This window comes from Hemibagrus wyckioides, linkage group LG06 (genome assembly GCF_019097595.1).
Source record: "Hemibagrus wyckioides isolate EC202008001 linkage group LG06, SWU_Hwy_1.0, whole genome shotgun sequence".
NCBI lineage: Eukaryota > Metazoa > Chordata > Actinopteri > Siluriformes > Bagridae > Hemibagrus > Hemibagrus wyckioides.
The window spans coordinates 22,959,354-22,978,185 of record NC_080715.1 but is presented as its reverse complement, the minus strand read 5'-3'; the positions used below and the strand labels follow the sequence as shown (position 1 = coordinate 22,978,185).

Below are 18,832 nucleotides of genomic sequence, written 5' to 3'. Positions count from 1 at the left end.
GTGACCAAACGAGCCACTAGACACCTGTTAATGCCCTGTCCCTTATACAGCTTGTACAGTTTTTTCAAATAGTAAATATGCACTGTTCTGTTTCGTCACAAAGTGTGTGCAGAAATCTAAACTGCACAACCACAGGCTCATCTCTCTTCATTTCGATGGGTTACATCTTGCAGACACCTGTTCCTCCCGAGATCTTCTGAAAACACATTTCCTACATTTTTTGCATAGTGGTGTCGAGCACGCTGACAGACTGCGCTGCCGTTCTTAAGCAATTTATCTTATCTTGTTGAGATATGATTAATAATGTATTTCTGTTTATTATTTCAATATTTAGATTATGATAAAGGACTAGAAGGGCAAAGTAATAGAAGGAAAGGTTATTTATTTTGTTGGCTTTATATTAATCTAAAAGAATATCCGAAATGATTTTATATACAGCACATTCAGACAGCAAGGGGTATACAGTGTAGAGAATAAATACAGAAATAAAGGTTTTGGGTTCCAGGCTATATTATACATTAAAAACATTTCATTGTAGATTGCTGTAAAAATATCAGGGAGCAAGACTGGATGACGTACCACACGGTGAACTTGGGGGGGGGGGGGGGACAAAACAAAACCAGCTTTTAGCTCAGATACTGATACACAGCTGACTGATACAAATACTGACAAAACTCCTTCAGAACAGCAACGTGAAAAGTTCAGCACAAGCACGTTTTATCACTCACCACAGCTGCTCAAAATCACACTGCCTTCAGTGTAATTCTTGTTTTTCTTTCCCATTAGAAAAACTAGAGCAAGAGGGCTTCTACTTTTGTAGGATGTGCAACCATAGAGGTTTTTGCTTTTTATTTCACATGTACCTGTGTCAGTCTACAAAAGACTAAAATATTAAAAAAAAAAAAAAAAAAAAAAAAAATATTGCAACAATGACCGAGGATGTTCAATGGAATTAGACACAGTGCAAAAAAGCTGGATTAAAAAAAAGAAAGAAAAGAAAATCTAAAAGTATGAACGGACAATACATAAATCCTGCCTGTCTCTGTGTGAAATGATTATTCAGTATTAGTGTATAAGGAAGAGAACATAAAAATATCTCGTTGAAATATTTAAAGAACAATGATTTTAATTAACATCATTTCAATTTCATTTGGCTACGGTCATGGCAATTTGTACGTAATACAATTTAGTAAGAAAAAGCAGCTTACGATGGTAGTATACCAAGGCAGTAACCAGATATATAGTGTGAAATGCAAATTAAAGGAAGTGTTACTGATGACGGATTTGTGCAGACCGAACACAAATTGTAGGGAGGTTTCGTATGCTGCTAGGAAACAACAGACATTTGAATGCTTTTCTGCTCAATGACACAATCACATGCATCAATCAGTCAGTGAAATATTACCAGTGCAAACAGCTTCAGCTCAGCAACTATGGCAAACTTCATGACTGGAGGAAAGGCAATTGAGTTGGTCTCCTTTAGCAGATTCACATGCATCACTGTAATGGGAGGGACAGACGTCTCCATGTCAACACACCCATACCCTGTGAGCTCAACCAAATGCTGGGCATTCAGAGGAAGAAAGCCCAGATAAATCCACCTGTAGGGTTTACTTTTTAGGCTTGGCGAGTTGGAAGTTCAGTACGAGCCGTTCATCTACACAAAAAAAAAGAAAAAAAAGTGTTAGCATAACCATATCCACAAACACGGCCAAGACATCTGGTATAGGTCAACTGAGGACAGAGAGACGGCTTAGTTGTCTGAAGTCATCGGTAGAGAAATTATAAGCTAATCCTAAACACAGTGTTATATCCTGGTCACACAGACCGATGACAAATGGAAATTTAATGTGTGTGCAAGGACAGCTTCGGTGTGCCTTGTAAACAGATTATACATACTTGGGAAATATAATAGAAGGTTAAACCCTATTCTTTTGCCACAGTTCGATTTTTGACGCTGGATGGTGGGGAGATTTCCCATAGGTTCTCAAATCTGGTTTTTACTGCTGCTGGCTTTACCAAAACATGGGTTGAAAAATCAAGGCCTGTAAATCATACTGGTGTCTAAAAATGACTCAGAAGCATGTAATATGCTGTGCTGGCTGTGGCGTTCATTTCGGTGGGATGCAAATCAAAATAAAATCAGGATTATTTTCCTGATCTGTACAAAATCTTTTTAAATAATACGTGTGTGACGGTTCCAATGAAAATAATGAAAATAACATGTTAATAATAGGGGAAAATTCCAACTTATGTTATAAATCCTGCTGCAGTGAACAGCACCAACATCTCTCTGTTTATAGTGAAGTTATCTGCTGACTAGTTTTTATATAGAAATAGATCCTGTTTCTAATCACAGCAGCTTGTATCCTATAAAACAGGAAAACTTTTACTATAATCAGTATAATAAACAGTATTAGTTAATACAGCATACAAGTACAGTATACGGTTTTATATAACAGCCCTTCAGGGTTTCAGAAACATGTGAGCTTGACATAAAAAATCTCTGTATGGATCCTGTGGCTGAAGTAAATCTTTGCAACTCAGTTATTCAGAGAGCTCAGTCTGGCCACCCAAAGGGTTAGTGGACGGTGTACTTGAGGTCTGCTCTCTTGCTTATACTTATGGCCATGAGGACAAAGTTGAGCTTGCACGCTCTGAAACCTGCAGCTGAAAAGAGAACAAAAGCAGATTATTCTGCTATGTTCGTCACCAATTTATTTTAAGCACTTGAAAAAAAAAGCCTTTTGAGCAGGTTTCACGCATTGTTGAGTTGTTGTCTAGAGCATTTAACCCTTATGTTCTGTTCACTATTTAGAAGAAATGTACTGCTCATGGTCATATTGTGTAGATGAGAGAGAAAATGAATATTTGAACTATTTGAAGACATGCAAGTGTCTGGGTAGCTCTGAAGATGCACAGAGTTGCTTCCGAAGCCGTTTGATGGTCCTACCATCAGGGGTGAGTGAGTGAGAGAGAGAGAGAGAGAGAGAGAGAGAGATCAAATATGAGTGAAAATAAGACATGGTGGTAATGTAAAAGAGTGAATCCACCAATTTGTTTACTTTTTGTAAAATGCAGTTGGGGTAAATTGAGATTTTTACACTCTTTTCTAATCTGATTTGTTCAGAAGTCAAAGTGACTAAACCATGCATAAATATGTGCTATATAAATGTGAATGGGGAGGAGTAACAGCAGATGGACCAAAAGTCAAATTATCCTTTTTCCATGTTTAGCAGAGAAAATGATCACAACCCTAAAGCTTTAGTAAAGGTTCCACTTTAGTTAATTCTCATTGTCTTGAACAGAACACCGTGATTAACGAAACTCTATTATTCTTTCTTTGGAAGTACATTTCTTTGCAGAAACAAAGCCAAGTTTTGTAAATAAACTAATCAGAGAAATCTATAAAAAAAAAAAAACCCAGTAAAACAACCCTGGACTGTACCTAAAGAAATACAATGAGCGGGCAAAAAGCAGACATACAGATAAAGTAGCATGCATTCATACACCATATCTTACTAGACGACTCAAACAGACCTTGACAGAGAAAGGATAAACCATGTTAACCACCCCCCCCCAAAAAAAATAAAATAAATATGTACTTATGTACTTCTACAAAAGCAATAAAACAAACAATTTAACCTCAGTTAGCCCCAACACTGGCATTCTACCAGTGCAGGGCCCTTGAGCAAGGCCCTGGGGCTCTGTATCTGCTCCTGCCCTCTGACCCCAACCTCCTGAGCTGGGATATGCAGAGAAAAGTATTGCACTGTGCTGTAAAGTATGTGTGCCAATAATACAGGCTTCTTCATCTTCTTAAAAAAAGGCCAAATCTTTAAAATTGATAAATACTCAAGTATGTTGCTTCCACACTAGAATGGCTAATTAAGTTCTTATAAGACACCTAAGAGAAGAGTAACTGAGGCTTTTACAGTTTTTACAGTGCCCCCCAAACAGTTTGCAAAAGATGGAAATCATGACTTTTTCTGCGTTTAGGTTTGTGTATAGCTTATATCGGATCACTGGCATCTGTTTAAAAAAATTGGGAGTAATTTTTGGGCATTTTAGGGTCTGTAGCTTAGACAATGTGAAGTGGACTGTACATGTGCATTCTCTCTCATTCTCTCTCACGTCATTTGTCTAACAGCACTTAAAATCTGCAGTTGCACACATTCCAAGTTTCAGCCTCACACCAAGTGCAGACAAGTAGAGGAACGCATCCTCTGTCAGCCAATTCGCCAATCCAGCTTCTTTGACCAAAGGTAATTGCAGGCCATTCAACAGAACCGATCGATTTGCCTTACAGTAGAGAACATGAGTAATAAAGTAAATATTTAATCAATGCACTGCCAACTCCTGAAAGAATATATTATGGAAACTTGATTAGAGGCACAGAGGGGAAAAAAAAAAAAATGACAGAGCAAATAGGAAAATTTTGCCGTTGCCACTAGCTATGATAAGGTTTCCCTGAGACGGCATATGTGACAATATAATGCTTTGATGTATTAATCAGAAAACAGTGGCCTGTACACCTCAACAGAACTATTTGAACAGTTTACATCAAGATGGATTCATGTTAGTATTTTATAAGGATGTGTCAAATTACAGTCCATCAATTCTCAGTTCAGTGGGAGTATGTGAAAGTAAACAGGAACACATTATATGACTAAAATTATGTGGACACCTGACCATCAAACCCATATGTGGTTCTTCCCCAAAACTGTTGCTACAAATTTGGAAGCACACAATTGTACAGTATGTCTTTGTATGTTGTAGCTTTACAAATTCCCTTCACTGGAACTAAGAGGCGCAAACCTGTTCCAGCATGACGATGACTCTGGCCACAGTTTGAGCTCCATGAAGACATGGTTTAGCAAGTTTGGAGTGGAAGAACTCGAGTGTCCTGCACAGAGGCCTGACCTCAACCCTACTGAACACCTTTGTAATGAACAAAGGCACATGTGTGTAGGATGGTCAGGTGTCCTCAGCGCTTGTCCATATGGTGTATAATTAATGCCCTTTATGATCCAGCTGGCTATGAACCAGATGTTTTTAGTTTGCACTAAGTGTCCATTTATGCGTCAAGATATTCAAGATGGTCAAATTCATTATAACAACAAAGCCAAAAGGTAGAAATGAACCATTTCTCTGTAAATCATTGTTTTGGTTGATCCTATGCTTAGAATATCACTGACCTACATTAAGCATGACAAAAATCAGGTTTGATTCAAGTTTGCAAATGCTAGTATTTTGATATGATGTATTTTTAATACAGCAAAAACAAGCATTCTTTGCATGTGTGCCTTAGATTTCCATTTTCAATGGACTCAAATATTTAACATTATAAAAAGAGAGCTGATGTGCGCTGGATTGCAGGGTTGAGAGGGAAGAAAAAAAAAAAAAAAAAAAAAGATTTCCACCAGACTACATCTCACAAACTGCACAAAAAGACTTTAAGTGAACCTGAACTAGTTTTCACCATGTCATGCACATATTTCTGATTTGTTTTTTCAAAACCAATCCAATGTGGCATTAAAAAAAACACAACCCTGGCAATTCTGCTAGCGTGACTAGTGTTCAGCAGTGTATTCAAGTCGTGCCGTCAGTGTCACACAGCTCTGTGTTGCTCATGCACATTTTCTAAATCCTGCTTTCTCAGATATATCTGAACGAGAGCCTCGTATCATGAATTATGATTTGCGTAATATCTTCGAATGATGAAGTCTAAACTTTAAAATCATCCCCAAGTAATTTAACTCAAACTACAAAAACGGTGTGTCGGCAGTCTCCTACATATTTTTACATCTTTTAATCACCGAAAAGGGAAGTCACCAAAGAAAAGCTGCACATTTTCCCTTGCAGAAATGTCAAGTTATATTAGTTTTATTACACATTACTTGTGTAAACCTTGACAAGGTTATACAAGGGTGGAAGAAACCTTTCATTGACCTGCATCTTACAATGATTGAACATGTTGATACTAGTCTGGTCTTACTTATGTTTATTACAGCTTCCAAAAAAAAAAAAAAAGGCCTGGAAGTTCCATTTCCCACAGTTACACTCTCTCAGCACAGTACAGTTTAGAGATCATGACACCCGTAATTTACATACCTATAACTCTCTTTCTAGACACAGAAATCTCCAGCCACTAATGAAATGAAAACATGAACGCATATGAATTACAGGTATTTGAAGATAATTACCTTAAATTGATCCTGTATGTTGCCTTCAAAAGATCTAACAAATGATAATCTCATATTTTCTCATATTTACAATGTGAACTAAGTGAAAACACTTATGAAATGACCAACCAATAGGTTTGTTTATTTTAACTCCCTGGCAGGGCTAGCCTTCTCAAGAACATCAAGCTGTACTCCCCATTCTTCTGGCATGGCTTTTGGAGTGTGGCTATGAGGAGTGTGTGTGTGTGTGTGTGTGGACTCACCCTGGTGTCACACTCCAGAACAAAGGGAGGAATGTCTATCTGTTCAGGTAGGATGCAAGTGAAGAGCTGCTGCAGGTTATCTATGTGATGGACCTTCTCCTTCATCCCGGGAACACTGAAGGTAGTGAAGAACCATGTGGACACCTGAACCATTGGAGTAAGAACTGTTAGCTCAGTACCATTTTTTGGTCTTTCTTAAAGACACTAACCAGAACAGTAACCAAAACAAAAATCTTTTAATCTGCCTGTTCCTCAAATTGTGTCACTATGCAACCATAGACCAATTATTATGATGCTTTGACATGGGCTATGTACTACAGTGTAAAATAATGTTATGGCCAAACTCTTAAAGAGTTCACACAATGCTGTACCATTGAGTCCATCATAAAACCAGTAATTATTCATCTAACAAAATGATTAAGCTAGCCTGACACCGTTTTAAGAGGAACTGTATGCTGTTGAATTGCAGATAGTTCTAAACTACATTTCACAGTGAGAGGGCTTGCAGAAACATGTGGATTCCCTTACAGTGAACTGTGGATCGTTAAACACGTAAAAATAAATACTCATGAAGTTTCCCAGATGATTATGTGTTAAACACATGGAAATGCTGCTCATATGAATCAGAGAAAGAGAAGTCGATCACATTGCGGATGCAACGCTGCAAGTGTAGACAGAAACACTTTACCAAGCCTGACATTTCAAAACAGGAACAAGGCTGTAGCGTTTTCGAACAAATTACCTTGGAACGAAACGTGGGATGAACAAAGTAGAAAGCCTTCAGATTTTTTTTAAACCTGGAAAAGACGTGGAGATGTATTTATTATACACAGATGAAACTAGTGGTAAATAATGCTTTACAGAAAGCTATAAGTGTATACAACATTAACTGTGTCTTATTCTGCTTCAATTTTCTATGAGGTTCTCTGTCTTTGGTCAAAAGCCTACATTGCTGCAGCCTACACACAGGGACAACATCAACACTGCGGACCAAATCTGGGAAAGTGTGATCCGAGGGGCACATCTTTCCCACAAAGACACCCACTTTCCCATCACCTTTCCCACAAAAGGCACAACATCCAATCCAAATCCTTTTTGAACCTAAAAGAGCCTGTGCTACAGACAACAATTGGTTTCTTCAACTTCCTCTTAGTGTCACTAGGCTACATGTGTTTGTGGAAGAGGGAAAATCCCAGCATACTCTACAGAACAGCACTTTTTATATTCATAGCACTTTTATAATCATGCACTCAAGACATGGCACGTTAAAACTGACACCGATATGGGTAACTGTCATCATATATGTACCTACAAACTAACAGGTTTCAAGAGTGGCTAGAGAGAATTCAGATGGCTAGAGTGTTTTCGTATGTTGAATAAAACTGGAAAATGAGATCAGGCCGCCAGGCGCAAAGTTCTATGGCTGAAAGTGTGAAGAACAGAGCCAGGGTAGGAGTCTTACATGAGAGATCTCCTTACACATCATATTTCCTGTTTCAGCTGAAAACAGATGGAGCAAGGGAACATTAAATTCGATGGAACATACAAAAGAAAGTAAACATAAAAAGAAACTATGATGTAGCGTAAAACTAACAAAATATGGAAGGGGTTTTTTCCAGGAGGTGATATAAAGGCAAGATCAATTTGATTACCAAAAAAAAAAAAAGTTGTGAGGTTTTAACATTCCCCACTCTGTAGCACTTCTGTTTTCTATTTTTGAAGAGTCAGTGCTTTGAGTGCATCCTGAAAACAAAAAGTACGCATAATGATCTCATACTCAGTCATAACTTCCTATTAATGCTTAAGTTCTAAACAGAAACCCCAAGCCAGGAAAGCACGTAGCCTGGACCTTCACATGTACTGTTGTGTCACAATAAATCAATAGAAACTGCTGCTCTACAGAACAGCATCCACATCATGACACCACCTCTTGCATACACCTTTACTCATATGGAGAAAGACAACGTATCAAAGTTGTCACAGGATCTGATTTATAGAGCGTCCGAGCCAATATAGTCAGTCCCAAAACTTCAGCGGCTGGTGCCAAAATCCCCTTTCCAATTTCCCCAAACTGTGCCAAACAATGGCCATTTCATTTCTCTCTTCTGAGACTAAACTACATCCTCTTGGCTGCATTCAAATAACAATCTGGCACATGGTAGGGCAGGGTGACAAAAGAGCAGGTATGAAAAGGGAAAGCTAGAATCCAAGAACAATTGGCTGCACTCTTCATCCCAGTACAGCAGATGGGTTGTGAAGGTCAAAATCCTCACTGTAAATCTAGATAATGGAGAGCAGACTTAAGAAGCGGGAATATGAAGCCTCCCCATCTCCCAAAAGTGTGTGCAGTAACTGGCTTTGCATAGCGGATGTTTTATTTTTGGAGTTTTGAAAGGACTCAACCACACTGTAAACACTGAACATAAATTAAATCCCAAAAAAGTTCAGTTCATTTGCTGATTGCTCTGCCATACAGCAATGGTGTTGATTTTCCAAAACAAAATCAATTCACAAAGCTCGCAAAGGCTTATAAGCTGTCTAGGTGGAATTCTGTAGACAGTTTTGCAGTAAATTATGCAAAGCAACAAACTGTCTTACTTCGTATCAACAATGTCATAGAGCTTCTTGAGGAAGTCGGTATCTAGGTGATTATGTTCACTGGTGAGGGTGTGGAAATACACCATCACATATTCCTTTACTGTGATGTGATCCATCACGTGGATAAAGTATAACAAAGCCTAAAACAGAGAGAGAGAAAGAGAGAGAGAGAGAAAAACACACAATAAAGATACTAAAAGCTGAACATATGGTGTTGATAAATTAATACAACGCATATCATAACAAATTTTACCTTCTCCATATCGATGAGAGTTACTGGAATATTTCTGCCTACAACCACCATCACTGTTCTGCCACACAAGTCAACACCTGTAGCCAAAAACAAAGCATCATGGGTAAATAATTGTAAAAACAAGCTCCTGGATCACAAACTGCCCCAGCTGCACTCATCCTCTTACAGGCAGGCACAGTTTTAACTAACAAAACTATTTCCAGAACCAGTTCCAGCTACTCTGCTCCTTTCTACAACTCATTTACTGTTTATTAGGTTGGAAATTTCGGGAATACATTCTGCCAGATCATCTAGATATTAATACAATTACAGTGTGCCCAGAGTCAATTACTGAGGTCATGCCAATCAGCAGGGAGTAAATATTTCTATGCCGCATTGTCCGTCAATGACAATAGTCATTTAAATCTTCATTTGTAACGAGTGATTACACTGTTTCATCTTCCAGATAACGCACACACAGTGACACAGAGCTGTCTGTTTTATTCTCCGTAGGGTTGCTCACCACATACAGCGATGACATTACCTAACCAGGGCAACTTGGAGATGATCGAAAACATCACCACAGCAACCATTACTTTGGTGTCTATTTTTGATCCCGAAATTGCAAAGCGAGAGAAACGGATTACAGAATCCCCCGCTGGTGTGTTCAATGAGCTGGAACTAAGGCTTCCTGCCCAGTTAGCAAACACATGCAGTGAGAAGATCCAGCACACACATGTGCACTGAGACACACAATGAGAACGAAAAAAAAAGGGAAAGAGAATGAGTTAGTGTGTGAGGAGAGAGAGAGAGAGATTAATAAACAAGACATGGATGTGCTCATTAATTCCACATTTCTGGAACATGATGATACGTTCTCTCTCGCTCGCTCACACACACACACACACACACACACACACACACACACACACACACACACACTCTTATATGATGAACAGAAGGATGGAAAGCTGAAACAGACCTGTTTGGTATAAGGCCTTTAGCGCTGCTATGTCCGAGAGGTCCTCTGCTCGCGCTCTGCACAGCCAGCGGTTATAGCTACAAGACAACAGATGGAACACAGATTCACAAGGAAATACAATCGTCAACATAATGCCCAAAACATTGCTGATAATAGGAAAGGGCAAGATATAACTTCAACTTAAGTTATTTTAGGATTAAATATCAAACTGGCATCAGAAACACACATCTCTGAGCATGAATGTGACTTCATTTAGAGTTCTTGGAAGTGTGTGTGTTTTACTGATGTAAATTATAGTACAGAAGTTCTTACTTCCTCTGGTGCTGTTTCTGTTGGGCAGCTTCAGAGAGCTGACCCTGAAGAATAAGTCTTCGCTGCTTATCCACATCGCCCTCCATTCTTGCAAAGGCATGATTACCTACCAGGACCAGGTCTGAGTCTTCAGAATCATCCTCTGAGCCATCTGAAAACACACGCACACAAACTTTCAACACAGCTGACATCTTGTGGTCAGTGAATTTAAATGTTAAGTTCCCCATACACTCACATTTTTCAGACATGAACTACTGAGTCAGATAGGGCCAAAAAAATAAATGCTATGACCCCGTCACTCAGAACTAGGTGCGAGGCGTGGAACCCAATGACTTCAGCTACATAATACTTGGCTCTTAAAGTAACAGTTCAGTCACAGTGGCACAGACCTCACGAAGATTGTTTCAAATCTCTTCCGTTCTAAGATTACCGTAAGTTAGACTGATTTTTTTAAAACGTTTCCAAGAAAAGTCATGGTTGAAAACAGTACCAGACATCTTTTATAAAAAGTAAAGAAAACATAACTGAAGTGACATCAGGACTAAATTAAGTACAGATGTATTTGAAAGGTTATTTTTTGCCCAATCGCATTTAATGAAGAAACTGAGATTTTGGTTTTCTGATAACGGCAACATATGATCCTTTTCAGCCGCTTTAGTGGATCAACACTCTTGATTTGTTCTGAAGAGTGAAAGGTTTAGAAACAGTTTCACACAGAGAATTCGGGCTGTTCTCCCATATCATAAACCACAGCACCAAGTCCAGGCGAGGAGATAGCATGTGTTTATTTTTACTGGGAACAGCTAATGTACAGTTTGTTTGAGCTGGATCAATAGCTCAAAGGAGGGGTGGTCACCTCGACACAGCTGGACTACAGGCCACAGGATCTGGGCCTGAGAGAATGGCTGGCAAACTCGCGTTGACAAATAAACATGTCCATGTAGGCTTACAGACACCAAGCAAACAAGCCACTCGTCATACGATCCCACATCACACACTACAACTTCTCAAACGCAGACTAATATGGGCTCCGAGTCTGTGGGTTTTGAGTGATTGACCATGGTGTGCCAGCTGAAAAGGTCTCCTGAGAACACTGCTCAGCACTCAGGGCAGAGGATGGATGACTAGAGAGGAAGAAATGGTTCATTTAACAATTAGACTCACCTAAATCCACACCACAGTAACCAGCAGCCGGTCTTACTGCATTAGCAGGACAAACTAAAGGCCTTCCGTTCGGCTATGATATAGATTACTCAACTTTCATCACTGTGAGCAAAACATTTTCCCATGAAAATCCACCCTTTCCTTAAAGAAAGACTCTTTGGCAAATCTGATGATGGAAAGCTGGAAACAATGAATATGATTAATGAACGGTTTTGGAATACTGTATTAGCAGGTCATGCTTCAAATCCTTAAAGTGTAACACTCAAGTCTGCAGTTTAGGTCATTTTAAATGCAGAATGTTTTTTTTTTTTGGCTAGAAGTGTTTTTCAAGTGATACAGAAAGATCCCGGTCATATTCAACTATTTGCATAAGGATCTGGGATTTTCAGTTGTGTGTAAAGCTTATTTACTTTCTTGTTGACTGAGCATATTGGACGCGTACTGAAACCCAGATGCCAGGTTAGCAGGGTCTCACCTTCCAGGCTGCCAGGCTTCTCAGTAATGCGGATCTGCCTCTCAGGCACCACAGGCTCCCCCTCTGCATTCCCGATGTCGGCAGGCAGCAGAGGCAGGCTGGCTCTCTCCTCCTCCTTTGAGCGTGGGTAATAAAGTGGCAGTAACTTCCTGTACACTGCCTGAATAGGAAATGCCCAAAAAAAAAAAAAACCCCCATCAAAGTTAAATGTAAATCACATGCAAGTGCAAATTTAAGCAAAAATTACAAATCAAGTCTTTTCTATGATCAGCTTTTCATAACACACATAATGAATACACATCATAAGTGAAACTGCTGCCTTTCGCACCAGCTGACAGTACATGAAACAGACCTCCTCTGTGTCTGACATGGCAAAAACCACAGACTCTAAACTTTCTCCATGGTTCTCCAGAAACCTCCGCACAGTCCCTGACAGAACACGTGGAATAGAAGGCAATATTAGCAATGTGTTTTTTTATTTTAATAAGTGAATGTGTACATTTGTGAAAGAGACCTACGTAAGGTTATATGAGTAGCATCTTCGATGGGATATCCTCTCTTTGCAGTACTGACTACACAAAGACCCACAGAAGCCATGCCATGCTCTCTGGATTGAAAAGGTCAACAGAGAGACAACCAGATATCAATTTACATACACACTGTGTCTCCACCGCATCAGTATTTGAATGAACTATAATTACCTATTATAGTGTTGAAGACAGTGTTCTAGTGACAGACATTCTTTGCATAAATAAGGTTCAATTTAAACAAAACAAAAGCTTCTGCTATCGCTATAACATGCTACACAGCTCTGGTGAGTGGAATTAGGTAACAAGAGGTTACAATATGGAATATCCACTCAAATGAAAAATTTAACTCAGGACCTGTGAGAGAAAGTGCTGGTTGTGTGCTAATTTCCCACTATGTGATACATATGTGATACTTACTTGGCCAGTTGCATGACATTCCTATAGCAGCTGTATAAGGAGCTCTCAGCAGCTGTGCGATACTTGGCTTTATATTTGGGGCCAACTGTATGTATAACAAATCGTGCAGCCAAGTTGAAACCCTCTGTCATTTTGGCCTCCCCTGTCCGACATCCTATAACACGTACGCACAATCAATCCCATCAGAATGTAAAACATATCAGTTTCATAATGCACAAAATACTCTGGGGGGGGGGGGGGGACCTGTTGAAAGAAGAAGAAAAAAACAACGGGAATACTAGTGTGCTTGCCTGGTGTCTGTATCCTCACTCAGTATTGCCCCCTACCTTTCAATTTGAAAAGTTCATCCCTGAGCTCAGGGCCAGCGTGTCTGTGAATGCTGTCCGAGATCGGGTTCTTGTCTGTAAGGGTCTCGTTGCTTGTATTCACGATGGCAGTGCAGTTCAAAAGTGCCACATCGCCTTTACTGTAATCACACACACACACACACACCACAGGGTATTTGCAAGGGCAACTTTAAATGGCATCACTTAAACAGCTGAAACAGAACATGCAAGATCATCATAACTGCCAAAAAAACAAAAGCATCCAGTTTTCAAATAATTAAAGACAATTCTCTGGAGGTCAGATCGCTCCTTAATGAACAGGAAAGATGTGCTTTTCAGTATATCTTCTGTGCTGCACATACACTATATTGCCAAAAGTATTCGCTCACCTGCCTTGACTCGCATATGAACTTAAGTGACATCCCATTCCTAATCCATAGGGTTCAATATGACGTTGGTCCACCCTTTGCAGCTATAACAGCTTCAACTCTTCTGGGAAGGCTGTCCACAAGGTTTAGGAGTGTGTTTATGGGAATTTTTGATCATTCTTCCAGAAGTGCATCTGTGAGGTCACACACTGATGTTGGACGAGAAGGCCTGCCTCTCAGTCTCCGCTCTAATTCATCCCAAAGGTGTTCTATCGGGTTGAGGTCAGGACTCTGTGCAGGCCAGTCAAGTTCATCCACACCAGACTCTGTCATCCATGTCTTTATGGACCTTGCTTTGTGCACTGGTGCACAGTCATGTTGGAAGAGGAAGGGGCCAGCTCCAAACTGGTCCCACAAAGTTGGGAGCATGGAATTGTCCAAAATGTCTTGGTATGCTGAAGCATTCAGAGTTCCTTTCACTGGAACTAAGGGGCCAAGCCCAGCTCCTGAAAAACAACCCCACACCATAATCCCCCCTCCACCAAACTTTACACTTGGCACAATGCAGTCAGACAAGTACCGTTCTCCTGGCAACCGCCAAACCCAGACTCGTCCATCAGATTGCCAGATGGAGAAGCGCGATTCGTCACTCCAGAGAACGCGTCTCCACTGCTCTAGAGTCCAGTGGCGGCGTGCTTTACACCACTGCATCCGACTCTTTGCATTGCACTTGGTGATGTATGGCTTGGATGCAGCCGCTCGGCCATGGAAACCCATTCCATGAAGCTCTCTGCGCACTGTTCTTGAGCTAATCTGAAGGCCACGTGAAGTTTGGAGGTCTATAGCGATTGACTCTGCAGAAAGTTGGCGACCTCTTCGCACTATGCGCCTCAGCATCCGCTGACCCCGCTCCGTCAGTTTACGTGGCCTACCACTTCGTGGCTGAGTTGCTGTCGTTCCCAAACACTTCCACGTTCTTATAATACAGCTGACAGTTGACTGTGGAATATTTAGGAGCGAGGAAATTTCACGACTGGATTTGTTGCACAGGCGGCATCCTATCACAGTTCCACGCTGGAATTCACTGAGCTCCTGAGAGCGACCCATTCTTTCACAAATGTTTGTAAAAACAGTCTGCATGCCTAGGTGCTTGATTTTATACACCTGTGGCCATGGAAGTGATTGGAACACCTGATTCTGATTATTTGGATGGGTGAGCGAATACTTTTGGCAATATAGTGTATGAATCACTAGCATAACTAAAAGATACGTGTTTGCTTAAATTAGATTCTTTTGGATGCAATGAATGATGTAAAAGTTGAATGATGAATGATGTAAATACCTCTCTGGTATTAATTACCTTCTTTACAAAAAACAAAGTTGAATAAAAACATCAATACAAAAAAGCAGCAGCAGCAGCAGCTCTTGTTTTAAAGAAAGCTTAACTTTAAGGAAGCTATGTAACTGAAGTTGTGCAAAAAGCCAGCAATCATACAGAAGAGCATCGTGTGTGTGTGTGTGTGTGTGTGTGTGTGTGTGTGTGTGTGTGTACGTGTGTGTACTAACAGGAATCAGGAGGCAGCGGGTTGTGGAATAGTTGAATATATGAAGCTGGGATCTGTTGAATGTAATTCTCACTACCTTTAAATACATTTTCCTTCTCTTTCATGGTTAGTTTGTCTACCGCACAATTTCTAATGCTGAATATTATTATTTACAGTGAATTACTGATTATTATCCATGAACTATAAGTAGTAAATACAAAAAAACAGAGAGGTACAGATGCTTGTGCAAGGTATGTATGTGACTCACAATAGAATAATCTTCCTGTTGATATCCTCTCTGAACGGAAATGGAGAAACAGGAGAGTTTATGTGGTTTACGTCAGTTGCCTTGTTAACCTCTTCCCTCTGACGAGACTGTGTTTCCTCCTTGCCATCGACCGCATCTTCAAGCTGGTCCCAGGTGGGAAGAGTGTGCACACACACAAACTGAGAGCGAGCGCCCAATGGATCCATGTTGCTCATCCTCAGGGCAGCGGTGAACTGAGGACACGATATACAGACACACTTTCTGTTAGCATGTAGGAAGCCTAACATATCCTAAAACAAATGGAACAGTGATATTCTGGGATTCATGAGGCATGGGACACTGGATAAATATCTAGGATATCACCATATGATGATATGCTAACGTAACTAACAAATAATAGGAGGTCTCTCTTACGCAATATCATTTCTGCAAACAGCTCTATAATAGGGGAAAGACAAGAAAACATGTCTACAGTGTGGCATTAACATTAATTACTATTCATTTTTTAAAAGGAGAGGAAATGAACAAGTTTACATATCCTGTACACATTTTAATCTAATAAACTGCTTTCAATCAAAATTCACCAATGAATGCTGACTTGCTGTAACTCCGAAAACTGTATCATGTGCAAACGTAAGGCTGGCCAACGTTCCTCCCAAAGATCATAAATGTGTTTCAATCAGCATTCATTTCTTCAGCAACAGCACACAGGTTAACTATTATTGTTTACAGAATAAACTTGGTGTAATCTATAAAACTGAACACAAAGCATCACTGTAGCTGACCAGTGTGTAAAAGTATGTGGAAAGTTGTCCTGTACACCAGAATCACCTTTCTCCTTAGGGCATATAGATATCAATCTACCCCCTAAGGCATGGTTCTTAAGTTTGGAGGTGGAATTATATCAAAAAGACATTGTTGTGCTTGTTAAATATGCCGCTCTATATCAAATATGAGATAATCACAGCTGATTTATAGTTTATGCCTAGATTACAGAGAACTGTTTTTTTATGGTAAATGGAAAGATGCATGTTGCGGTGTCATTTTCTTGGATTTGCGCCCTCTCCAGTTTATGATGTGAACTGCAAATAAAAGCAGCCGACTCGATTGACCCCTCCTTTCTGCTAAACCACAGTATGGTTGCAATTATTAAATGGCTGCCAACTTCAAGATGGCCTGATTCAGGTCCATTACCTAAAAACAGGCCACAGCATGTGCATTTCTTGTGAGCTGATTCAGTATTGCTGAAATTGAGAGGAACTGAGTATTGCACCCTAGAAAACTTTTGAAATTTGCACAATGACATCTCTCTGCAGTCTGACACACAGTCCAAGCCTGCGTTTCTGTAATGGAACAAACAATGGCAATCTTGTTGAGAAATGTGAATTCCTACATATTGCTGCACGATGAGACGGCGATGGTGAGAATAAATGTTTATTCTCGAGCGTTTTAAATGATGTTCATGTAAAACACTATCTATAACCAAACTACCTCATCAAACTCAACAGTGAGTGTATGTCTGCTTTGGGGCTGATTTTGTGCGTTCTGACAAGAAATAACAATCATACAGCCTCAAAATAAAATACAGTTTGTATATTTGGACATTGAGAATGTCATATCTGAGAGAAGAAAATGTTTAGCCAAATGATTACAGATGATCAGTGGTCGTCATTTTATGGCTTCTCACTGAATCAGGACAAACAGGGTATCACCTTAATATTAAGATCTTTTTTTTAACTGTCAAAGAGAAATTCATAGTAAAAACGACAAGATTTCCATGTCTCTAAGACCAAATCACAACCCATCTTTAACAGCTGCTGCCAGAGATTTAAGGCTCATGTGTTTGATATTTATAATGACACCAAAAAATGCAAGACTACAAAACTGGAGCCTTAAAAGCAGTTAAATCTCCATATAGTCCAAAATATAAAACCTGTGGGTTATTTGCAGTTGTTCTTGTATTCCAAATGATTTGGGTAAATAGGGGGAAACAAGAGCCTTTACTGAAACCTCACACCAAGATCAGCTGACATATAACACTACATCGGGGTGACCAAATCCAATAAGCCAACCCAATTTGAGCATTTGCTTATTAAGAGATATCTACAATACCTGGTGATTGTCTGTGGAGTTTTGTGTGTAATTTCAGTGTTTCTGTGCCCTGCTTCTTCAGATCATGTGGAGCACAAGAACACTTGTAATAAACCCACAGAAACAAACAAACAAACAGCCTTATTTCAGAAAGTAAGCAACTAAACCAATTAAGAGTTATGGTGCAGCGTTCAATACCGAATTCAAATCAGTATTAAAAAAACATATTTTGACTATTCTGCTCAAGGCTGAATTAGGAAACAACCATGACGTCTGGATATTTATTGATGACGGCGGATAAATAAAAGAGCAATAGCTTGTGTCAGGAAAACAGCGAGGTGAAAGAAAACTTAAGACACTGGGTAGATGAATGGACATATTTCACAAATATTCATCCGTGAATAATACTTACCTCTATAAACCTAATGAAGCAGTTTAGACCAAGTGAACACCGCTGTTCCACGCTAAGCTAAACCAAATCTGCCTCCAAACACACAGCAAACAATACACAACTAACTCAGTCTAACGGTGAACGCGCTTTTTTATAATACTCCAAAAATATCAGCATTGCGAAAATGTTCTTTAACAAGCGCTCAGTTAATAACATCTCATTATACGAGCAATTTCTAGTGACCTGCTGTGCGTTATGTAGCGCGTGTGGTCAGCTGATTCTCAGTAAAAATACGCGTTCACTTCCGGAACTGCGCGCGTAAGGGACCATCGCAATAGTCTCGATGTCTGATAGACACGAAAAGTGTGCTATGGATATTTATAGTGTGATTTCTCCCAGAACTTTGATGATTCTGTTATCCTTCTAATTTCACCAAACACATATGAAAGCTTAAAGAAAACGTATATGTTAAAACGTATGACATTTTACAGTTGAATGAAACTCACATTTAGAATATATTGTCAGAACCGCCTAGGAAACAGAAAGACCAAAGTAATCGAATTTACACAAACTATTACAAAACACAATGTTATAATACAATATAAGCAACATAAAGGTAGGTGATTTGACGTAAGATTCTGATTTCTTTACATTTATGCATGGCATAGGTTTTAACATGTTAACAA

General features: G+C 39.6%; 1 protein-coding gene across 2 annotated transcripts; it reads right to left on the bottom strand.

The window, feature by feature from the left end:
- Positions 1–365: 365 nt before the first annotated feature.
- Positions 366–18,435, bottom strand: gdap2 (ganglioside induced differentiation associated protein 2). 2 transcript variants are annotated; one of them, XM_058393031.1, is made up of 14 exons: positions 18,168–18,435; positions 15,665–15,897; positions 13,485–13,624; positions 13,159–13,312; positions 12,730–12,818; positions 12,540–12,640; positions 12,212–12,371; positions 10,573–10,723; positions 10,261–10,337; positions 9,300–9,376; positions 9,047–9,186; positions 7,191–7,245; positions 6,449–6,592; positions 366–1,657 (listed from the first exon to the last, which is right to left on the bottom strand). In XM_058393031.1, exons 2-14 carry the CDS (start codon positions 15,877–15,879, stop codon positions 1,640–1,642), a joined length of 1,521 nt encoding a protein of 506 aa, XP_058249014.1. In that variant the 5' UTR covers positions 15,880–15,897; positions 18,168–18,435; the 3' UTR covers positions 366–1,639. The 2 variants fall into 2 exon arrangements, with proteins under 2 accessions (XP_058249014.1, XP_058249015.1); XM_058393032.1 differs by having other exon boundaries at positions 12,564–12,640.
- Positions 18,436–18,832: the final 397 nt, after the last annotated feature.

Coding starts and splice junctions, on each gene's coding strand:
- gdap2 (XM_058393031.1), bottom strand. CDS start 15,879: ATGAGCAACATGGATCCATTGGGCGCTCGCTCTCAGTTTGTGTGTGTG. Junction 13,313..13,484: donor TGAACTTTTCAAATTGAAAG/GTAGGGGGCAAT, acceptor TACGTGTTATAG/GATGTCGGACAGGGGAGGCC. Junction 10,724..12,211: donor GAAGCCTGGCAGCCTGGAAG/GTGAGACCCTGC, acceptor GTGTGTTTTCAG/ATGGCTCAGAGGATGATTCT.